The sequence below is a fragment of the Lonchura striata genome, chromosome 5 (genome assembly GCF_050655825.1).
Source record: "Lonchura striata isolate lonStrDom1 chromosome 5, ASM5065582v1, whole genome shotgun sequence".
Lineage (NCBI taxonomy): Eukaryota > Metazoa > Chordata > Aves > Passeriformes > Estrildidae > Lonchura > Lonchura striata.
Genome location: NC_140707.1, coordinates 44,385,071 through 44,409,888, shown reverse-complemented (window position 1 = coordinate 44,409,888; position 24,818 = coordinate 44,385,071). Strand labels below are relative to the sequence as shown.

Below are 24,818 nucleotides of genomic sequence, written 5' to 3'. Positions count from 1 at the left end.
AATGGCTCCCCCTCTGCCATGCTTTTTCAACTGGGAGGAACACTCCTCTCTCAGAGAGAGTGAGACAGTTCCTGAGTCCCTTTCCCCCAACCCTGGCAATGAGTGAGGTCCTATCAAATAACATTAGGATCCTTGGCTAGGCTGCCTCCCAGCTATTGCAGAAATCTAAACCTGGCCTAGCTGAAACCAGGAGAGATGTATACCTGAACAATGTATATCTAAACATTTGGGAACTCTACTAGCAGAGTTAATATGATTACAAAGTCTGTTTAGATTCAGTGTATATGAAAAGCAAGAGTACAAAGTAGAAAAAAAGTTATAAAGAAGAAACTATAAATTATTTTTCTTGTCAAGCTCATACAGTAAAACTCACTGAAGAAGTGTTTAAAAGTCCACTGTGTCATATATTTGTTATTAAATACTCACTAATTTAAATATTTCTTTTATGTACTTTTTGTGCTTTTAACTTTTATTATTTGGAGTATCACCAAGAGAAATAAAGACAACTCAGCTAAACCACCTCTGCTTCAGCTTTTCCTACTCACTTGAACTGTCTTTATATCACTGATAACCAGATCTACATTCAGAATATATTATAATATATTCCTACTTAAACTGCTCTTTGGTTGATCCCAAACCAAGGGCATAATCAACCAGTATTTCAGTGGACATTTGCCAAGATTAGCTGCCAATGCTTTAACCACTTTGTCTATTGATCTTCTCCTCCCAAATGCCATGCAATGAAATGGAGCTAATAGTTCTTGGTTCTCTACTCCTTACATAGGCAGACCCCAGTCTTACAGAAAAGTGAAAAAAATGGACCTGTACCATGAAAGCATCAGTTGTGTCTATATGCTCCATAAGCTGGAGCTGCACTAAGATTACTGAGAATCAATCACCAATACATAATTAATGGTCTATTTACTCGCTTCAGAAAAAGAACAGCAGTCAAAATATTTTACTTGAAGCAACCAGGCCTAGCTACTTAACAGACTTATAAGAAACAAGACCCAAGTATTTTCCAAAGCTCATTACACAGATTTTAGCAATTAATGTCAAAGGAATAAACAATTCGGTGCAATTGAGATGGATTCATACGAAGTTTGTATTTAAAGTACCTTATAGTAATTGAAGAAAAGTGTTTACTGTTATCATTCTAAGCTACTAAACTTACACACACACACATACAGAGTTAATGGAACCCACAGGCTACTGAAGAGGCACTTTATCAAATTCAGCTGTAATGAAAGATAAATATTACAGGCAATTCACACTTCATGAAAGGATAAAAGTGTCACTGTATAGGTACCAGTTTTACTGCAGGCCATAATCAGCAAGTAAACGAAAGTGCAAATGTCTAAGAAGTTTATAGCCCTCTATGAATGCTTCATCGTGTCAGGTATTGATTTAGGTTTCCAGAGGACTTTGCCAGTGTTAAACAACATGAGTGTCTGTGAACTTCAAGAACATGTTTTACCTCTGCAGATGCCATGTGGTACCTGTTACCACCTCTAGTTGTCTCAAACTAAATTTTAAGATGCTCCCATTGCGTTAATATAAGGAAATAAAAGAAACTGTTCCTTACACAACTATTTTCTTCTTAAACAGAGGGCAGTCCAGAGTGAATGTTTCATATTCCCCTCCTTCTCCACAAACATGGACTCCATATTTCTCAGAGAGCTATCAAAAAAGAGAAATTGAAACATGTAAGTATTACACTAAAGAAGTTTATTAAATATTGCTGAAAATATCAAAACCAGTAAATACTAGTTCCTAGTACATACTACTATTGCTAGTAGCATGCAACTGGTAGTTGCATACTAGTACATGCATGGTTAAACCATGACATGTACTTTCTAAAAGACTATGCATTACAAGGCTGAAAAAACCAATCATCATACAGTCAGGTCTTGATTTCTTTGTATGCCTCTAACAGTGATTAAAAATTACTGATGTGTTACATTTTAAGTAGAACTGGCAAAGTAGTATTTAGATTAACAAATTGATTCCTAGTTCTTCTTTCTCAGTGGTCATGAAAGCTTGTTCAGACTCCCATACTTGTCTTTCTTTAGTATATCTTTCACTTGGAGGAGAAACTTTTACTTTTGGTCAACAAAAGATGTAGCACTTCACAAAGAAGTATACTATGAACATATTTTTTTACAACAGATTCAGAATCTGTATTCTATGTTTAGGTAAATATTCTTTCAAAAAAATCTAAAAAAACAAATGAGAATTTTTTAAGTCAAAAGCAAAAAGCTAAAGCAATATCTACAGAGAAACATGTTTCTTTTATAAATTGTATTTCATATATTTTCTAAATCAACATATCTTTATGAATATTCCTGAAGCTCTGGATATCTCACTTAAATACATAACTAGATAAACTGCAACATTCAAAATATGAGATATGACTATCTTAATTAATTCCTGCTTTACAAATGAGCAGCTGTGGAGCATGAACTGAAGTTCTTTTGCTGGAGTAAGGAGCACGTAACTGTTCATTAGCTCACTGTACAACTGTTTCAATGTACTGTATTGATAGACAGCATGGGGACACCCTCTCTTGTCTACAGCAAAAATTCATGTCCCCAGCAGCAGATTATATCACCTTATAAAGTCACTGCAGTGATTCAAGCCAAACCCTGTCCAGGTTTTTTAACATTAAACAAGCACTAACATTCTGCTTTAAGTGACTCATAAGAATTTGAACTGCAGTCCTTAACTCAATTGCAAACACCATTATTACTTTTGGGAATATTTATTTAACCCCTTTATGCCTCTCCTTAGAGGAACAGAAGCCCACCCATGTTGCTTCTGCAGTCAAAGTAGAAATACAGTTCTCCAGAATATCAGAGGGCTAAAAAAAGTCTGTCTGGAGGTTAGAAGATAATTCCAAATCTACTGTTTCTTTTGAGGCAAACATAAGACTGGGATATTTATACATCATAGATTACATTTTTATGTAGTTACTAGAATATCTGTGTAGCAAGTCTATTATGTATATTCAAATGATATCATATTTTTATTGTTGAAGCTGAATGTAGTTCCTGTTACTTTATACTTCCAGGAGTGTTTATAACTTCAGTTACTTAAACCAAAGGCTGAGTCATCTTTAGCCATTACTTTGCAGAAAAGGAAAATGGTCTGAGAAAATAATACCTTGGTAATGTTCTATGAGAATATTTAGTTGTGTGGCGCCTCAAAATCTCTTTTGGAGCATGTTTAAAACATTTTTTCAGTATCTTGTTATGAGAGTTATTTTTAACTTTCCTTTTCACATTTTCTTTCAAAGAAAAGGAGCAAAAGAGAACCTTTAATCAAGTGCTCATTAAAAAATTACACTCCTGACATAAAAGAGAACTCCATCTGTCAACAATGGCAACAAGGTTTCTATAGGACAAATACATCAGGGATAATTACTGTTGATGCAACAAGAATGGACAACCTACAAAACAGTTAGTCAAAACCTTTTATCCTTATTTTATTTGAAACAAACAACAAACAAACAAAAAAACTAAAGAAAACTATTAAAAAATTGAAAGAGAGGAAACCAGGAAAGATCTTTCTAACTGTAACCTTTCCACAGCGAATACATGGAGTGACTGTTTACAAATCACTTTCAAAATGGGTAGCTCTGCTTGTAAACAGTGACTAGAATAATTATTGGCAATTCGCATTGAATACTCAGAAGATCTGAGACTATTTCCTATCTTTGTTGTGAGAAATTCTCATTTTCAATGTCACTGGCTTCAACATCATTCTTGACACCAATTATACAAGGTGCTAAAGGGTTTTCAGTTCTCACAAATGTCAACAGGACCAAAAGATACTTAGCAGCTCATAGAACAGATCCTCAGCATTCATTTAACCAAGTCAGCAATATTTTATAAATGTCATCAATGGCATGAGAATTTTGCCATTTTGCCAGAATATTAATATTATTTGAAGACTGATTATTTGAGTTTGCAAATTGGATGATAAATTAATAATAACAGAACATCATGGACTCTAAGTTTTATGATTGCTAAATCTGCCTTCTAGTACAGATGAGCCAGAAAACTGCAAATTTATAACTCAAACATAACTAATTGCAAGTAATACAAGTCCATTTCAAACTCCAAAAGAAATCTATGATGAAACCATCTTCCACACTACACAAAGTTTATCTTAAGTACACAATGAGATACAGGATACACATATAAATGAGATACATAAAAATGACTAGTGCAAACATTGCCTGAAGAACAGTCTCTACCTACCTTGAGAATGAAACACAAGGATTAAAGCTTCCTTCTTTAACTTGCATAACCAAAGATAAATATTTGAATTCAACTGCTTCCTTTTTCCTTTGTTCCCCTTAAGAAATTTTAAGACTTAAAAAACTCTCATGTTTACAGAAATGCTCTGTACATCAAAATGTTCTCATCAACTTTTGAGGCAAGCATACAAATAAATATTTTCCTATTGCCTATTGGCAGAGATAGAATTACAAACAAATATAACCTTAATGTCCATTTGCCATTCTATTATCAAGTTCAAAGGAGAGTAGGATCACAACCTGAGACATAAGTTGACAGAAAATTCTTTAGTGTAAAAAGCTGAGACTCCCGTTACAGAGGAAGCATTGGGACATGAAAGTAATTTAATAATTTGGCAATTGTCTAGGAACCACTGCTCAAAAATTAATCAAAGAGCTATCAATTAGAAAAACACAATTCAAAACCTTTCCTTTCTGCAATGCCAATGTCCTGAGCCAGTAACATGCACCCCTGATAAAAGTATGGGTGGCAGATCATCCTTGCACTCGTAAGTTCAACATTCTGAAAGTAATGTGACAAAAATTGCAAAAAATTTTTCCCATTCACTAATCCTCCATTTTTCTGCTGCTACTGCAGATAAAACACCTCACCTTTATGCCAGTAATTATTATAATTTCTATTGTACACATAAAGTAACTAAGAAGACTGAAAGTTTAGGTGCTAATATGTTTTCAAAGTCAAATAACTGAGTGGAGGAAGTCAGGGCTGGCTTGTGGATTTATTTGTTGGGGATTTTTTCTAACCAACATTCTTATAATGCCACAACCAGAGATTTTTTGCTAAAAGGAGAATGACCAGCTCATGCTTATTTCTTATATATCCAAAAGACAAATTCTAACAGGTGCATTATAGTAACAACAAACTAATTTTGGTCTCATCAACTGTTCCTTAAGGTAAATGTTTAGTACAAAAAAAACAAACAAACAAAAAAAAAAAAAAAACCCAAAAAAACTAAGAAGTGAGTGAGCTCTATTTCCAGACGCTTTCCAGATCTTTCCAGTATCAGAGAAGTTGAACTTTGTGAGTACATGCTAAAAGATACTCCCTGCAAGTCCCAAATTACTCAACATGTATGACATTTTGTGGCTCTTTATCAAAGACACTGGGGCACTAATAATTTTGGGGCACTGAAGTTATTCAGATATAAAGTGATTTTCAACAGAACTGAAGTGCAAAAATTCTCACATTGCACATCACATTAGGAAAATTGCCATAATGAAATACCCTGCACCTAGCTGAATAAAAAACTATGGTAAAGTAACATCAGATGTCAACACAGAACTCAAAAATAATCCCAAAGAACAAAAAACCAAAAAACTATTTATTATAAAATTTGAAAATATTGGTTAGATAATAGAGTACAAATCAAAGATCACGACTACATAAAGCCATGGCAATTTTGGATATGTGCAGTGTTAAACATTAAATCATTATGGTGTTTCATTTGGTATAGTCAGAATATTAAATTCTGTCTCTCTTCCTTACTGGAAATTGTGAACTCCTTGTTTTCACATTCTATCTGCCACAACTTCTGATGCTGAAAACTTCACTGGTTTGCAAAAGAGTATTTTTCACATCGTAAGTATTTTTCTTCAGTTTATAGTTAATGATTTGGTTTTATAAGGCCTTAAAGCCAACTAAGTATCTAGTACTTGTAAAAGTATTTGTAATGGTTTTGACTTTCATAGTGTACATATGCACAAGAAACGGACAAATGAACAAATAACCAGTTGTGCAGTCTTCCCTACAGTGGCCTGACAAGCACTTCAAGCAGTGTCAGAATGCCCTATTTGTAAACTTTAGCCAGTTATTGTTTTGTTTATAGTTGTATCAATAAAAGATAAAACCATCAAATGTGGATTTTGAGAAGTATTAAACCATGACAGCAATAATTTCAGTGAAACCAAGTAAGAATCACTTCATTAAGACATCAAACATGAAGATGAAAATATGCAATTTACAAAAAATACTAGGGACTTTTGGATTTAACAGTTTATTATTTTCTTTTAAAAATGAGTGATAGTGAAATCAAATGCAGGAGAATACTTCTTATTAGCACAATTAAAATTGCAATACTTGCTGCTACAGTTTTAAAGATTGATTCAAGTGAGGTGAGTAGTTATACAGCTGCAACCCCTCTGAGGCTGCAACCTGAATTTTGATTGCAGAAGCTTTATGTGAATGCAGAATGTTGACATGATTTTAAGAAATAAGTGAAACAAGTCTTCCAAAAAAAGATAATGAATGGGATTGTATACCCGCTAGTTTACAAAGCAGAGGGCCAGGGAGGAGGAGGGGAAGATTTCTGAGCAAATTCTCCAGGTCCAAAGCAACAAACCTCAAGTTAAGAATAGACCAACACCATCTCTTCAGGTAAGGTTATTTGAATGTTATGGACCTTAATTATTCCTTTCCAGCTTTCCCAAGCAGCAACTATCTTCTCCTCCCCATGTAAATAAATAAAAAATTGAGTTAAACATAAGATATAATTGTTACATAACTCATCTATCTTTTGGGAGAAAAAGAATTTTTTTTAAGTTATGGTTACTTTTTCTTTCTCTTCTGCAAAGTTGCCATACCCTTAAGTGCTCTAGAACAAACTACTTATGAAGCCAGAAATTACCCAGATTAACAATTAAAAGTATTTTAGGACATCACTTTGTGGACATTTAGACAGCCTACACTGAAAGCTACATCAAGACCATTTTAAGAGACATGCAATAATTGTGGGTATCTAACAGGCTCAAGGACAAGGAATTGTGGTGAACTGGCATTGTCACAGACAATACATGAAAACATAATTTCAGAACTGTTATTGTTAAAATTTACTTATCTTTTTTTTGGTTTACTTGATGTTTGATGCTTCTACATCAAACTCAGAGAAGCCTCATATACAAAATCTGGTCTTTTTTTCTTTCCCCTAGTTGAATGATTTGTCTTTAAATAAATCTACAAGCTCTGCCAGCAAGCATTATCCTGGTATGAGGACACAAAGTCCTTGCACAGAATTAAATATATCCTCAAAAATACACCTCATTCCATTTTAAAGGCCTCACTGTATGCAGTCTGATTGTATAAACAGTATAAAACCTGCAAATGGGAATCTTCGAGGAAGTTTTGTATTACCTATGGTTTTGCCACTACTATTTATTGCTGTGAAAGTCTCTAATGTACAATTATTTAGCTGTATCATATTGATATATCAGTTAGTGTTCCTGCAATATTGAGTTTTCATGCCTTTAGTTTGTTTTAAAGATGGTGAGACCATTTGTGAACTATATAAAGAAATAATGTTTTTTGATATGACCAAAGCCAAGATTTGGGTTAACATCTAATTCATGAAAGTTAAGTAATTTTTATTAAGTTAATTTTACTGAATTTCTGCCGGTGTTTCTTTTTAACTGCAAGTTTAACAATATTAATATCCTTTAAGTTATACTCACCTCCAGAAGAACAGGTTCCATTTCACCTAGAGTTTTTCCTAGATGCTTATCTGGATCTAAACCTGCAAAAAACCCCAAAAAATGTAAAAATATTTCTTATGAAGTACTCTTATAACAGCAACAACTGTTATAAGAACATCAAGAAATGTTTCTTTTTTTCTTTTTAAAATATATAACATTTCCCTTAGAAACTCCACATTATCTAAAATAATTCCTATCCTAAAGAAAACACATTGATTCTGAATTTTTCCTAATCTTTGGGCAAATACTTTCCAGGTTTATGGAAAAACAAAGCTTGTTACCATTTCATTACATGTCAAGTGGAAAAGCTATTTTTTCCTGTTCTTAGAAAGTTCATTAACCAGTGAAGTAAACACACAGGTAATAAAAATACTACAAGGATACTACCTCTTTAAGTCAGAAGTTACCTTTGCAGATACTATGGAGTTAAAATGCAATTGAATTTTTTTATGCTTCCTGTAACTGGAAAGGCCACAGGCTCATAATGAAAAGTTCTTTTGCCAAATCCCATTCTTCGTGTGTTTTATGCACATAAAATATAAGATTATGCACATAAATTGTAAGATTAAAAAGGATGGAGATATAAAGAAAACTCAGACCTACAGAACGTATTGAACATTGTACATTTAGATCCACACAAAATATTCCGTATGATGTTTACATTTTGATATGTTTTTCTTTGTAAAAGTAAGCCCTATTAACACTTGACAGCTGCTCTAACTTGCTCCTCTGTATTCCTGTTTCAATTTTTTGACTTTTTAATTTTGGTATTTAACAGTCACTTCTCAGGATAAACCAAGTAACTGGCAAAAATGAGCAGTGGGATAAAATAATGCAGGAACAACTGTTTCAAAAACTGACATGTTCAACCAAGTTAATATACTAGTTGGATTTGATACAAAGTGGTCAAAAGGTCTTACCCTATGAATTAAATGAGAAAAATAAAATTATAACTCCTGAAACTGAAGAAACACTGTGAAATTTTCAGTTATCCCATTTTTTACTACCCTTAGTTATTGTGGTTTGGGCTCCTTTTTGTACTGATACAATACTTCTCTATTTTTCCTACTCTACTGCTTCACACAGTAATAGGTATCATTACAGACCTGCCACCAAAATTATTCCATTCAGAAGCAATTTCTAAAATATGTACTTTGCAAAGCACTTCAGACTGTTGATGATGAAAGCTGTTATATAAATGTACAGTACACTATTATATAAAGTCATTGCTGAGTTAAAATAGCTAATATGTCACTTAATTTTTGCAATTGTGATCTTGGTATATTTAAATTCCTGTGAAATTAAAACAAGTTAGAGTGAATGAGATTTCAAAACACTACGAAAGTTTTTAAACATTTCATTAAAGCACATAAAAAATTCCTTTACCATGTAAGGGAATACTTTTAAAACTGCTTAATAATTAAAGTTTAAAAAGACTGAGGTTTTTTTCCACACTTTATTCCTTTTTTGTATTGATTTATTGCTTTTTTTTAACAGACTAAAAATGTATGTGCTAGATATGTGATAATAATTTATTCTTGTGGAAATAGTTTTGAAATATATTAATTCAATTTAAATAGTTCAAATAGTTCTGGTGATCTCTTCCAACTTACATCAGGTTAGCATTTAGTCCTTGATTATAATGGGATTGGTATTAGGCCAAACAAGCAATTTCTCTTGACGTAAATTAAAGAGTACTGCATTACAGTACCATTTTTCCTTTAATATAATTACTTTGCTAAGATAAGCAACCTCTCTCTCCTTGATAAAAAAGATTGATTTCCTCTAAATTTAAACCAAGGGGTACATTACAAACAAATGAGAATGGAAGTTGTCAGAACCAGACACGCTGACATATTATTTCTTTCACAAGGTTCTCTTTGGACACATCTTCTGTCCAGTAATGAATGCAAACCAATAATTTAAGGAAACTATGATACAAATAGTTTAAGAAATATAAATAAATTGCCTACATATATACTATGGGTAAACTCTTTAAGTGATATCCCACACCTACATGAAAATCTGTGAAGTGCAATGTACCCTCCCTGTTTCTCAGCAGAATCCTATTTTTGGACAGCTTGCATTTATTTTGAAACATAGTACTTCTTTTAGCTTCCAATAGGTTTATATTGTGAGTGAACAGAGACTGTCTGGTAAAGGCATCAGGAACCAAGGTAACTTTCAATGTGCAGAACCAGTAATCCGCATCTCCAATCTCTACTGCTATGCATGCATAGGTGAAGCTGTATGTCTGTTGCTACAATTAGTATAATAAGGTATTTGGAACTATACTTATAAAATAGTTTTTTAAATCTATACTTCTGTTTGGTACACTTTATTGATTCAGATTCTTAAAATGGCTTAGACTAACAAGAAGAACAACGTATTGTAAATTCTTAGTACCGCATCCTCCAAATTTATCCTCAGTGGAACTGAGTGTATGGATAAACCAACAACAAGGTCCAGGGCCTGGATGACTCTATTTAGAATTAAAAAATTAATTAGGAATGGAACTATAATTTTCAGGACTGACATCTATTTTATTTAACTTACATGTACCAATGGGGAGCAATTAGAATTCAATTAAAATATTCACTTTTATTACTTCCCTGACTGACCTTGAAGTTAATGCCTGTTTTATTTAATTGCATCATCTATGAATAAATGTTAACCCTAGAATGTTATGGCCCATTATTTTCAATGCATTTTTAACTCCCCAACTGAACTACATCCATCAACTTATTATGTGCTGCCAAGAGAGCAAGTGGGGCTTTATTTCTTTGATAGACTAGTATATGATAACAGAAACATCTCAAAAAATTTGATAATGCTGTTTTTGACAGTGTTCAGTAAAAAGAATTGTGCTTTCAATTCCAGTTTTGTAGTCTCGTTTGACTGTAAATCAGTACGCGACAGCACAAATGGTGTAATCACTTCAAAGTAATTTCTACTCCATCTGTAATTCCTGATAAATCCACTGACAGGAGCAGAACTCCTTCCTACAGATATCAACAATGCTTGCAAAATGCTCTTATGTACAGCTACAGGACTAGTGTAGAGGACTGCAGCAATGTCAAGAGATTGGAGCAGAAATTAATGGTTTTGTTGTGTGGTAAAAAAAAGAACATTACCAAAAGACATTTCACTACTGCTGAGTTATGCAAAAGAACCATATTTTAAATGGTTTACTTTGTACATATTAGTGTAGCACAAAGTCCTCACCTGAAGGGCAACTACCTGATATTACTTGCATTTATCAAGACCATTAGAAATCCAAGTTACTTTTTCATGGCATTACATTCAGCTAAAAAAATTTCCATATTCTAAAGCCTTATCTGACTAACAAGAACATATTTGATACATGTTCAGAATTTTAAAATTGTCTGGATTCTTAAGAAAGTATTTTAAAATAAAAAATTCTATTTTCACTTCTTAGTAAAATTTCAAATAAATAAAAATAAAACATAATTACCAGTTTTAAGAAATGTTGGCATATAAAGCTTTTCTGAAAGCTACACTGAACCAAACTCTAACCCATAATATATGGACACATTGTAAAAGAATCACCACCACACACACACATCAATAAAGTTTGAGTTAACCATTATATATTGATAATATAGGGGGAAAAAAACTCCAGCCCTTTCTGACTAATCAACGCAACAATTCAAAAATTTGAACTTGTTACCCAGTGACTTCTTCCATAAAAATTTTTTAAAAAAGCTCCAAAATTGGTATTATCATTCTTCTTAAAATATCATGTTCATATAATTGGGATAGGTTTTTGGAGGAAAAAAACCCACCTGTTCTAAAGTTACAGGAGCATGAAGTTCATTTTTCCCCCTGACTTCTTGAGAAGTAGTATTGAGAAGAGTAGTAACTGCCACTACTATGAATGTAAGGGACTAAGACTTAACTTCTGATGATGTAGCGCTGTATAATCTACAACAAAGTTTCTGTAGAGATCCTAATCAGCTGCTCACCAAGAGTAGAATTATTTAGAATTTTGAATAAGAAAAGAGGCAATGAAAGACTTTGGTTACTGGAAGCAAAACTAGTTTCTTCTCAATCTCTTTATCATAAAGAAAATAGGGTTAACAATAAGATAGGACCTGTAAGGTAAAGAAATACATATAGAAAGCAAAAGAATATAAAGGATAAAGCAACCCCCATCTTAGAACTGGAACAGAGAAAATAGGACTATTTCTGAAAGTAAATTCCTTTATTTTAACCATGTCTTTTTTTTTTTTTTTCCTTAAGTTAACAATACAAAATCAGTGATTTTCAAAAGGAGGGTCAGACACTATTCTTTACACAGTACAGAATACAGGAGAAAGTTTCTAATAACACAGGAAAAGCCTGTACACAACAGCATTAGCTGGTAACATAGGCTTACTATGTAGGAGTGCAGGAATGTGTTATAACCTTCACCAACTAGAAGTGCATGTGCCACACAGATATTCTTGAACTGTAAATCTATACCTTAAGTTGCCTTGAGGTAAATTATTCCTGGTGTCATATTTAGCTTTCATTTCTATGAAGAGCTGGAAAGTGAACTTTTCATCTGGTAGCATAACTTGACAGGTTCATTCTTAACTTCCTAAAAACTTTCACACATGAAAGGCTGTGTTAACAGTGGTGAACTGGATGGATTCCTTGGATTTCCTTTTCAAAAAAAAATTGTAAAAACAGCTTAATTTTTGTATAAAATTAATGGAAAGTGCAATAAATACTTGGTATTCTGCACATTTAAAAGATTTGAGATTAATATACTTCTAATTTATTGTAAGAAAGAGGAAAATTCATGTGACTTGATTATACATCTACTTCTCTTTTCCACTTGCTCTTTTTCTTCTTTTTTGTCAGAATGTGGTATGTGATAATTTATCCAGTGTGGGAATTGTACAAGGATGGAACCTGCAGACATACTATAGATATAGTAAGTTTTTTCAAGCTAAGTGATTCTAAGTGATAAAGTTAAAAGACATTAATCCCAAAGTGGTTCTAGAATATGTTTCCAGTGCAGTTTAACTGGGATCTCAGTTTATCTTCCTTCTTGAATATTCTTCAGTGTTCTAAACCAGGTTAGTCTTATGTCATAAAATTTTAGAATTCTGAGAAGTAAAAGTATTTAAAACTTTTTATCAAAGCAATATTATCTTTAATCTATTGTGGGTTTTTTTTTTAATGTCAAAGATGTTTGTGTTCTAGTTAAATCTAGGATTCAAAGCAATTTAGCTCTGTCATTTCTAGAACACAATCTTCAAAAAAATCTTTGAAGAAATTTTTTACTGTTTTATCCAATAACAAGGCAATATTTCCAATCAGATTCTTTTATAAAATCACAGAATCACAGAATGTGTGAGGTTGTGACCACAGTGGGTCATCTGGTCCAATATCCCTGCTCAAGTAGGGTTATCCTAGAGCACGTGGCACAGGTTTGTGTCCAGATGGCTCTTGAATATCTCAAGTGAGAGAGACTTCACAACCTCTCTGGACAATCTGTTTCAGTGCTTGATCACTTACACAGTAAAGAAGCTCTTCCTCATGTTCAGGTGGAACTTTCTGTGACTCAGTTTCTGCCCATTGTCTTCCGTCCTATTGCTTGGTACCACTGAGAAGAGCCTCGATCCATTCTCTTTCTTTCCCCACTTCAGACACATATACTGAGTTAGTAATCTCGGTCATCTCTTCTTGAGGCTGAACAAGCCCAGCTTTCTCAGCCTTTCCTCATAAAACAGATGTTCCACACCCTTAATCTGCTCCAGTGGCTCCCTGTCTCTCTTGTCCCGAGGAACCCAGAACTGGACACAGCACTGCAGGTGAGGCCTCACCAGGGCTGAGCAGGACAGGATCCCCTTTCTCAACCTGCTGCCAATGCTTTTCCCAATGCATCCTAGGACACCATAGACCTTCTTGCCCATAAGGACACACTGCAGGCTCAGGGACATTTTGTTGGACCCCAGGTCCTTCTCTACAGAGCTGCTTTCCAGCAGGTCACCCTCAGTCTGTGCTGGTGCATGGAATTATTCCTCTCCAGGTACAGGACCCTGTATTTGCCCTTGTAGATTTTCAGAAGATTCTTCTCTAAAATGCTGGTAGTTTGAAAAAGATTGTGCAATAATTTTATAATTGCTGAAAAATAGCATTAAACTACTTTTAATCAAATGCCGCAAATATTTCATCTTATTTAAAGTAGTGACTGAGTCAGCTTCTTCTCAGGACTTTTAATGGACCTAAAAAACTTAAATTCAAAGTTATTAAAGTTTCAGTTCATACAGTCACATATGTATGACTTTCCTGATATAAATTTTTTGCGTAGAATATCTTAATAGCATTGCTTGTTTATTAATCTATTTAATTAAAATTGTTCAACTGATCTAGCACCACAAGAATACAAATGTGTGTTAATAAAAAGATATGTGCTGTTTTGTCCCTGTTATAGAATTCTTGTATTTCATACTTTGAACAGTTCTAATTCTAGTAAGCTTTGTAGCAAATAATTGAAATTTCATTCTGTGGAAGAGAAAGAGGTGTGGCACAAGTGGTAAAATTTTTTTAATTAAATCCATCCCCATGCAGACAAGTTATAAACTTATAAACTTTTTAAAAAGTCACAATCCCCAAGTGGATCAGCAGAGGTTTCTGACAGCAAATATCAATAGATCTGCTGCAAAAGGGTAAAAGGCCAGAGCAGAAATAAAGGATCAGAGTAGGACAAGAAGTCCTGCAAAACTTCAACTCACAGTGACCTGAAAAGCAAACATTTATGGCTCTAACTACACAGATATGTCTTTAAAGGTTCCAGTTCATGTCCTGTTTCAGCACGTAAGTCTGTAAAGTAATGGGCATCTAAAACTTAAATTGTATCAAACATTAAAGAGCAGCAAGTTTATATTCCAATATTAAAAATAGAGCACTTGTACCTCTTGATTTCATATTGTTAAAATTATTTCTGCTTTTGACATCTCTTACTAAGCTCTCTTCCACTATTTTTAAGCTCCAAGTTCTAACTATTCTTCTGTCTTTTTCACTATAACCCATAGGTCCTTTCCTGTTTCACTTTAAATGCCTAATAGTGCACGCTTAGCCTGCTGCTTCCATTGAAATTTTCCTTTAGATGATGTGATCTCTTCAAACCGCAAAGTGATCTTTCCATTCTTAAGCCATCTCTCTCCTCCTTCATCTGTCTGTGACATCTCCTTAACAGCACTCAATAATGTCAGTTTTCAAGTACTTTTCTGTTTTCAGGCACATTCCCTTACTCTTCTTTCTAACCCCTGTTATCTGTTATGACAACAACACTGTATCTGTTCTGGTTCAGGGCAGATTTGGGGAAAGACCCCCCAAAAGGGTTTTTTTAGGAAAGCAGATTCAATCGGCCCCTCCCTCTAACTAGTTCGGGAAAGATACCTCTTTTGGAGAAAAGTGGAAAAAACCTGTTTATTAAACTAGCAAACTTAGACAATATTAAGCAATGAAACTTCTTGCCACTCCAAGAGAGACAATCTCAGAAAGATCCCTCAGGTTGCAGCTGGGCTCACTCAGTCTCTGATCAGTCTCTCCGGCGCTGGAAATGCCGCGGCCCAGGCCCGGCCCACTGGGCCTCCGGTGCTGCTGCTGCTCTCTTGGTGTGCAGTCCAGAGCAGGTCCAGGGAAAGGGAAAAAACCACAGTCCAGGGAACTTTGCCTCAGCTAGCTAAACTAACTAGACTAGGGAAAAAAAACTAATGGAGAGCTCCGTCTCGTTGTCCGTCTGGACGCAGACAACTCAGTCCAGGAGCAGGAATGTGGAGGAGTGAGTGCAGTTCTTGAAAACAAACTCCGCGCTTCTTCCCCCCCTTCTTCTCTCCTGGAACAAGTCTTAAAGGTGTAGAACTTATTATTCAACATGAACGGGGCAGACGATTGGGGATAAAGGCATCATACAGTCAACCCAGGACATTCCACCCCTTATCCCCATATCGTCAGCTTACTACTAAAACTAATATATATATATATTTAAACCCTACAAACACATACATTATACATCCGATATACAGCTATATACAGACAATGTCAGTAATATTCAGCAAATAGTGATATTTACATACATTTCTCACTCAACAATTAGATTTTCCTGAGGTACACATTGTGTTCTTCCATCTTTCTGCATTATCCACCATGTGCAACCTGGTCTCTGAGCAAAAACAATCTCATGAATGGGTTTGTCTGTACTTGAGGCAGAATTGATTTACACTGTCTTCCCTAACAAACCTTTGACATGCACTACTGGGACTTTGTCTCCATCTACTATATGCAAAAACTGAGATTGGGCAGGGCCCAATCGACTGGTAGAGCCTCGGGTGTTAACTAACCAGGTGGCTTTTGCCAGATTCTGCTCTCAGTTCTTGAAAGATCCACCACCCAATGTTTTTAAAGTAGTTTTCAACAGTCCATTGTACCTCTCCACCTTTCCTGCAGCTGGTGCATGGTAGGGAATATGGTACACCTACTCAATACCATGTTCCCTAGCCTAAGTGTTGATAAGGCTGTTCTTGAAATGAGTCCCATTGTCTGACTCAATCTTCTCAGGGGTACCATGCCTCTAAAGGACTTGTTTCTCAAGGCCCAGAATGGTGTTGCGGGCCGTAGCATGAGGTACGGGATAGGTTTTTAACCATTTTGTGGTGGCTTTTACCATGGTGAGCACGTAGCGTTTGCCGTGGCGTGTTTGGGGCAGTGTGATATAGTCAATCTGCCAGGCCTTTCTATAGTTGTACTTGGACTACCGCCCACCATACTATAGGGGCTTCACTCTCTTGGCCTGTTTTATGGTAGCACACGTTTCACAGTCATGGATAACCTGAGAAATACTGTCCATGGTTAAATCCACTTCTCGGTCTCGTGCTCACTTAAAAGTGGCATTTCTACCCTGATGGCCTGAGGCATCATGGGCCTATCGTGCTAAGAACAATTCCCCCTTGTGTTCCCAATCCAAGTCTATCTTTGACACTTCTATCTTTGCAGCCTGATTTACCTGCTGGTTGTTTTGGTGCTCTTTATTGGCTCTGCTCTTGGGAACATGGGCATCTACATGGCGAATTTTTACAGGTAGCTTCTCTACCCTGGTAGCAATGTCTTTTCACTCATCAGCAGCTCAAATTGGTTTTCCTTTACGTTGCCAATTAGCTTTTTTCCACCTCTCCAGCCACCCCCACAGAGCATTGGCTACCATCCATGAATCAGTGTAGAGGTAGAGCTTTGGCCACTTTTCCCTTTCAGCAATGTCCAGGGCTAGTTGAATGGCTTTGAGTTCAGCGAGTTGACTTGATCCACCCTCCCCTTCAGTAGCTTCTGCAACTCGTCGTGTGGGACTCTATACAGCTGCTTTCCATTTTCGTTTCATTTCCACAATGCAGCAAGATCTATCAGTGAAAAGGGCATAATGTGTTTCTTCTGCTGGCAGTTGGTTATATGGTGGCGCTTCTTTAGCATGTGTCACTTCTTCTTCCTCTTCATCAGTGAGACCAAAGTTTTCACCTTTAGGCCAGTTCGTAATTATCTCCAAAATCCCAGGGCGATTCAGTTTCCCAATCCGGGCGCGCTGCGTGATAAGGGCAATCCATTTGCTCCATGTGGCATTGGTGGCATGGTGGGTAGAGGGAACCTTTGCTTTGAACATTCACCTCAGCACCGGCAGTCGGGGTGCCAGGAGGAGTTGTGCTTCTGTACCGATCACTTCTGAGGCAGCTTGGACTCCTTCATAGGCTGCTAAAATTTCTTTCTCTGTTGGAGTATAGTTGGCTTCAGATCCTCTATAGCTTCGACTCCAAAATCTTAGTGGTCGGCCTCGAGTCTCATCAGGCGCCTTCTGCTAAAGGCTCCAGGACAAACCATGGCTCCCGGCTGCAGAGTAGAGCACGTTCTTCACATCTGGTCCCGTCCTGACTGGGCCAAGGGCTACCGCATGGGCGATCTCCTGCTTGATCTGGGTGAAGGCTTGCTGCTGTTCAGGGCCCCAGTGGAAAGTATTCTTCTTGCGGGTGACCAGGTAGAGAGGGCTCACTATCTGGCTATATTCGGGAATGTGCAGTCTCCAAAAACCTATGGCACTTAGAAAAGCTTGTGTTTCTTTCTTGTTGGTTGGTGGAGACATCGCTGTGATCTTGTTGATGATATCTGTAGGAATCTGACGCCGTCCATCTTGCCACTTCACTCTCAGGAACTGGATCTCTCGAGCAGGTCCCTTGACTTTGCTTTTTTTGATGGTAAAACCAGCTTCCAGGAGAATCTGGATGATTTTCTTTCCTTTCTCAAACACCTCTGCTGCTGTGTTCTCCCACACAATTATATCATCAATATACTGTAGATGTTCTGGAGCCTCACCCTTTTCTAGTGCAGCTTGGATCAGTCCATGGCAGATGGTGGGGCTGTGTTTCCACCCCTGGGGCAGTCGGTTCCAGGTGTACTGCACGCCCCTCCAGGTGAAAGCAAACTGAGGCCTGCATTCTGCTGCCAGAGGAATGGAGAAAAACGCATTAGCAATATCAATGGTGGCATACCACTTTGCTGCCTTGGACTCCAGCTCATACTGGAGTTCCAGCATGTCCGGCACAGCAGCGCTCAGCGGTGGAGTCACTTCATTTAAGCCACGATAGTCCACAGTCAATTTCCATTCTCTTTCAGATTTGCGCACAGGCCAGATGGGGCTGTTGAAGGGTGAGTGGGTTTTGCTGACCACCCCTTGGCTCTCCAACTCCCGAATCATTTTGTGGATGGGGATCACGGCATCTCGATTCGTTCGGTACTGCCGGCGGTGCACTGTTGAGGTGGCAATTGGTACTCGTTGCTCTTCTACCTTCAGGAGTCTTACTGCAGATGGGTTTTCTGATAGTCCAGGTAAGCTGTTTAATTGCTTGATGCCCTCCGTCTCTATAGCTGCTATTTCAAATGCCCACCTGAGTCCCTTTGGATCTTTGAAATACCCACTTCGGAGGAAGTCTATGCCTAAAATACATGGGGCATCTGGGCTAGTCACAATGGACTGTTTCTTCTACTCATTTCCAGTCAGGCTGATTTCAGCTTCCACTGAAGTAAAGTCTTGTGATCTCCCTGTCACACTAGCAATAGAAACATGTTTTGCCCCCACATATTTTGATGGGATTAATGTGCACTGTGCACCAGTGTCGACCAAAGTTTTATATACTTGTGGTTCTGATGTGCCAGGCCAACGAATTCACACAGTCCAAAAAATACGGTTTTCCCTTGCCTCTACCTGGCTAGAGGCAGGGCCCCTCTAAGCATGGTTATCCTTCTTTTCTGGGGCATATGCCTTGGAGGTTCCTTCAAGGGGATCGAAAATATCGTCATCATCATCATATATGGCAGTTTGATTATGGGCTACTGGAGCTGCTTCCTTTTTGGTGAAACTTCCTTTCGGAGTCTTGCCTCTCTTCAATTCACGCACCCGTTGTGCCAGAGCACCAGTAGGTTTCCCGTCCCATTTCCTCATATTTTCTCCACAATCACGCAGGAAGAACCACAGCTCAGCTCGTGAGATGTATCTTTTTTCCCCGTCTGGGGAACGTCTGTGTTGGGTACCAGGACCTCTGATCTGTATTGTTGAGACTTGGAGAAAACCCTCTTTCATCTCTTCCTTGAGTTTTTTATGACTCTCCTTTATCTTGTTTTCTAGTTTCTCTCCTAGTTTCTGCAGACGTGTTTCCACTGCTGCAATTCTGGCATGGGTTGGGCCATGTACAGCATCTGCATATGCTCGGAGCTTCTTTGCCATATCGAGCACAGTCTCCTCACTATCATTTCGCTTCATTATTGCTACAGCAGAAGCGTATTCATGTGGCCCAAGTCTTACAAGTTTTCGCCACATCACAGATGTACACGGTACCAAGTCTGGATTTACAGTATCTACATCATCCGAGAAGACAATCTCTGCCACTGCCATTTCCCTCAAGCGTTGAATTCTTTGTTTTATAGTCTTCCATTGGGTTTGCTGCATATAAAGATCATCTGCACACAGGTATCTTTGTGCTACACTTTCCAAAACCCGTGCCCAGAGGCTGCGAGGGTTAGCCCCCCTCATCATTCCTTGATCAATGACAGGATCATGTGACAGGGATCCCAAATGTCTCGCTTCACTACCATCCAGAATTGTAGCCTCCCCTGCAGCATCCCAAAGACGGACCAACCAACTAATTATAGACTCATCAGGTCGTCGAGTGTAATCCTTTCTTAGGCCACGAAGGTCCTTCAGGGAATAGGACTCAGTAGTGGCTTCTGATCCTGCCTCAGTTGCCCTAACTCCGGCTTTTGTGTCAGTAATTAGCTTTGAGGGTCCTTTTTCTGGATTATCATCATCAGTCCCTGGCCGGTCAGTTTTGCTTTTCTTCTTTCCTGCAGCGACTGCCAGTGGTTTAGGTTCACTGTCTGTTTTAGCTACATCCTGGGTAACTGGGGTGTTGTCTGCAGCCTGAGTGACTGGGATAGCTGCTGGTTTATCTCCCTGCCCCCTTGCCTCTGTCTGCTGGCCTACAGTATCTAGCAGTGTGCGATAAGCATAGGCCAGGGCCCAGCTTATTGCAATTAGCTTTCTCTCCTTAGAGTCATTGTGGCACTTCTCTTTCAGGTATTTCCCCACCTCAGCTGGGTTCTGAATTTGTTCACGTGGAAAATCCCACTCTACAGGGTCAGAAAATTCCTTTAGGGTCTGGCCCATATTTTCCCATTCTCCACACCACTCAGAATTTTCCACACCTGGGTGAGGGGTTTCATCAGGTCCTCGGGACATCTCAGCCTTCACTCTAGAGAAACTGCAGGCTGTATAAAGGAAGTTTACAAGAATAAATACTAGAAAAATGGTCTCTTTAACATTCAGGGGAAACTGAACATTCTCAAAAAGTGACATAACAGATTCAAAAAAGAAGAAGGAAAGGAGAGGCTGGAAAACCTCATGCCCTGCTCCTCCTCTAACAAACCAGGTGCAATTACTAATAAACCCCCAGAACATACCACTGGAACTAGGATGCAGGGTAGGATGAAAAAACCATAAACTATATATGTCTTGAACAGACTCCAGTATCTTTACAAGCGCCTTATAAATCACTATCACCAAGCCCAGCCCAATAGCTATTTTAATCTGTGTTTTTCTACTGCAAAAACTACATGTAAGGGACAAGAATCCTAGTGACCAGAAAAGTACTAAAACCCCAAAAAAGCCTAGAGACCAGAACTACATGAAGGCCTCCACCCCAAGAGACATGAATTTAAGCAACATGGCTACTGTCTGCTTTAACCCACTACAAAATAAGCACCACCAACATCCAATCAATCAAGGAAAAAAGGTTTTTTTCACTGTGTTTTTTTTTTTCGAGCCCTGGTAGTTGGGCGCCAATAAATGTATCTGTTCTGGTTCAGGGCAGATTTGGGGAAAGACCCCCCAAAAGGGTTTTTTCAGGAAAGCAGATTCAATCGGCCCCTCCCCCCAACCAGTTCGGGAAAGATACCTCTTTTGGAGAAAAGTGGAAAAAACCTGTTTATTAAACTAGCAAACTTAGACAATATTAAGCAATGAAACTTCTTGCCACTCCAAGAGAGACAATCTCAGAAAGATCCCTCAGGTTGCAGCTGGGCTCACTCAGTCTCTGATCAGTCTCTCCGGCGCTGGAAATGCCGCGGCCCAGGCCCGGCCCACTGGGCTTCTGGTGCTGCTGCTGCTCTCCTGGTGTGCAGTCCAGAGCAGGTCCAGGGAAAGGGAAAAAACCACAGTCCAGGGAACTTTGCCTCAGCTAGCTAAACTAACTAGACTAGGGAAAAAAAACTAATGGAGAGCTCCGTCTCGTTGTCTGTCTGGACGCAGACAACTCAGTCCAGGAGCAGGAATGTGGAGGAGTGAGTGCAGTTCTTGAAAACAAACTCCGCGCTTCTTCCCCCCCTTCTTCTCTCCTGGAACAAGTCTTAAAGGTGTAGAACTTATTATTCAACATGAACGGGGCAGACGATTGGGGATAAAGGCATCATACAGTCAACCCAGGACAAACACCCTTCCTATTTTCAAATGTACAGGCTCAAAGGTAGCGAAGAAGAAATATTATTTCTCTCTAATTTGTTTCTAAACTGACTTATGCAAAATCTCATTTCTTTCTTTCCTGTAACACACTTTATTTTAAAACATTTCTTTATACTTTATATATGCACTAAAATCTCTTTCTGAAACCTCATCGTACACTGGTAACAAAGTATCTGTCATTCATATACAAGCATCAAGGCAAGTACTGTTCTAAATGCAAAGATTATCTTCTCATCTGATTTTCCTAAACTTTCAACTATGAATAAAACTTTAGGTATATTCCTAGTTCTCTTTTCTCTTACTCATCTCTTTTGCATTACATCTTAAATCCCAAGCTAATTTTTTTTTTTACTTTCAGTCTTGCATACAATTTCCATTTATCTGTGCTGATCTTTTTCTATGTGAAACTTTTCTGCCAGGAAAAAAAAATGGCCTGAGATAAAATGGCTCTCTGTTTTTTATAAGTGTTTCCAAGACTTTTCATGCAATGTCTACTGAACAAAGAGGTGTTGTGTATTTTTTAGATTTTTATCATAAATAACATGAATTAGGAAGATAAATGGGATGGTAGACAAATATATTAGGGAACAAGCCTAGAGAAAAAGTGTCAAATACACTTAAACTCTAAAGGGCCAACTAAGTTTCAGAAGATTTGTTTGAAAATTCAGTGACAACACCGTATGCTAGCTAGGAAACAAGATTTCAAAGAAGGAAAAGGCTAATAAGAACATCTTTCCCAAACTACATCATAGGTGATTTATCAAATTTATAATCTGAAAAAACATTAAAACTAAAATTAATTAAAAGTGATCACATGTTTAAACAGGATAATACTTCAACACTGCATAAGGATAATTTTTCTAATAAAGGTTTAATGCTAGTTTTAGAATCCATTATCACTATCAGAATAGACAAGCATTAAAATTTGATAGGACTTGAAAAATATTATCAGTCATTTTATCTTTTACTTCAAATTAAGATAAACAGAATAAGTGTTCAAAAAACAAGTTAAGTGTTTAAAAGTAGATGTGGCACTTTGCGATATGATTTAGTGGTTATAGTGCTGTTGAAGGTGGGACTTGATGACCTCAGAGATCTTTTCCAACCTTAATGGTTTTATGATTCTAACTGTTTTTCATATTAATACAACAGAATGTTCTCAAGAGCAAATGAAGACTGTCATAGATTCTACTACAGCTCTAGTGTCTGGTAGCTGCACAAGGAAGAAAGCAATGGAATGATCACCTGTAAATAAGCTGAACTAGCCAAGAATAATGTAAATGTTTAATTTACTTAGCTATAATCAAGTAAACAATCCTTACTGTACAATATACAAGAAAGCAACTTAGATTTATTTTAATTAAATTGATTTAATAACAAAATGTTATTAAATTCCTTCTGTTGTTTTTGTGAATGGTCTGAGGATTTTTTAAAAATATTTGGAGGAAGTAAGAATCTTCCCCTGTGATGACAAGGTCCTTCAATTTCCTCAAAATTACTTTAAAATTGCTCAGTACTAAAAACACACTTTCAAAGAACACTGTTCCTCTCCATTACACAGATGATGTGGTCAGAGAAAACTCACAACCAACAATTTTACTTCAGGATACAATCTGCCATTGCAGCCAACCCAATTTAGTAATAATCCTTCTATTGAAAGAGAGAGCTCTGCTCTCCATGCAGCCATGGTTTCTACAGAGCAAGTTCCCTGCACCCACAAAAAAGCAGATCCTGCTGGATCACCTATATGGAGCCACAGAAACACTGGAGCCTTTACAGTGGCAGAAGCAAGCACAGACTTGTCGTTTGGAAAAGTCAGCTAGAAGTGGGATGGAAAGATTGACCTTTTGGCAGCAACTATTAGATCAGTTTATCTGTACACTAAATTACACCTTCAGAGCTTAACTGTGTGATGCTAGGTCTTTTTTAATGCAGCTCTTTACATGTAAATCTTACCTCTGTGAAAACTAATGTGAGTATGGCTATCAATTTCAGTCAGTCAGGATTTCACTTCTATACACCAGAGGCATACAAATAAACAGTAACATAAGACACCTAGGTGTCACCTGGGTTTAAAGAATAGATTCATTATACTAAGAAGCAATATTGTCTCATTTTCAATTAAAAACTCATATACAAAAACATACACATCCCTCAGCTATCAGGATAGTAGATTCCATGAATAGCAGTTTACCAATTTTCTAGACCATGGGAAGCAAGCATCAATATCTTCTCACACCAAATGAGGTTCATGTAAATATACTTTACAGACAGCTTGTTTTAGTGAAGGAACTTGGGATTTCCTGACAGACAGGAGATGCCACTGGCTCCCTAAGGACTCATTACTCCATTGGGAAATAGCCTGCATAAGTAACTAAGGCCCATACCACTTGAAAATTTAGGTTTCCACAGAGCCTGTGATTTCAACTCTACCCATGGCTGGGAATGTAGAACGTCTATAGGCACTCATAACAGCTGGACCTACAAGACAAAGAATGTAGCCATGAAATAAAAGAGATCCACTTTTTATGCAGCCCTGATTCAGAGTTTCAGCTTTTATTATTGTTCAACATTTGAAGAGCGCTACAGTATCATTTCTTTCCTGCGGTCCAAAGAGCAACTAGAAGTTAGAAACATAATTTAATAATTTAATCAGTTTTTCTTTTTCAAATTAATGTTTAAATTATCTGACCACATAGTAACAATTTGGATTTTTCAGGTATTAAATAATTAAGGATTAGTTTACTATAACCAAACTGGGAAGAAGCTGGAATGTATAAAGCGAATAAATGCATATTAATCCCCTAAAAGATAGGAATTTGAGTTTATATGCTAATTTTGACTGAAAGATTGAAGAAGCAATTCCACACGACCCTGCATTCTCAAGACAACAGTGTGCACTTAGAAAACTTACTCAGATGCTACTTTTGAAATTTCAAGAAAGTTTAGAAACATTGTGAAAAA

At 37.2% G+C, this 24,818-nt stretch overlaps 2 protein-coding genes across 7 annotated transcripts in view; both read right to left on the bottom strand.

Moving 5' to 3' along the window:
• Window positions 1-24,818, bottom strand: part of DPH6 (diphthamine biosynthesis 6) — a 223,400-nt gene that overhangs the window by 155,181 nt on the left and 43,401 nt on the right. For all 6 annotated transcript variants that reach the window (XR_014955604.1, XM_031504994.3, XM_077784065.2 and 3 more), the window contains exons 6-7: window positions 7,766-7,827; window positions 1,586-1,680 (exon numbers count right to left, since the gene is read on the bottom strand). Coding sequence is in view for 5 of the 6 variants with exons in the window: in XM_031504994.3 (XP_031360854.3) it covers window positions 1,586-1,680; window positions 7,766-7,827 (157 nt within the window). In the remaining variant the exon portion in view is untranslated. The remainder of the gene's footprint in view (window positions 1-1,585; window positions 1,681-7,765; window positions 7,828-24,818) is intronic.
• Window positions 19,068-24,243, bottom strand: LOC146767346 (uncharacterized). Its single transcript, XM_085582336.1, is given in 1 exon segment — window positions 19,068-24,243. A coding segment is annotated over 1 exon segment (1,995 nt). The 5' UTR covers window positions 21,063-24,243.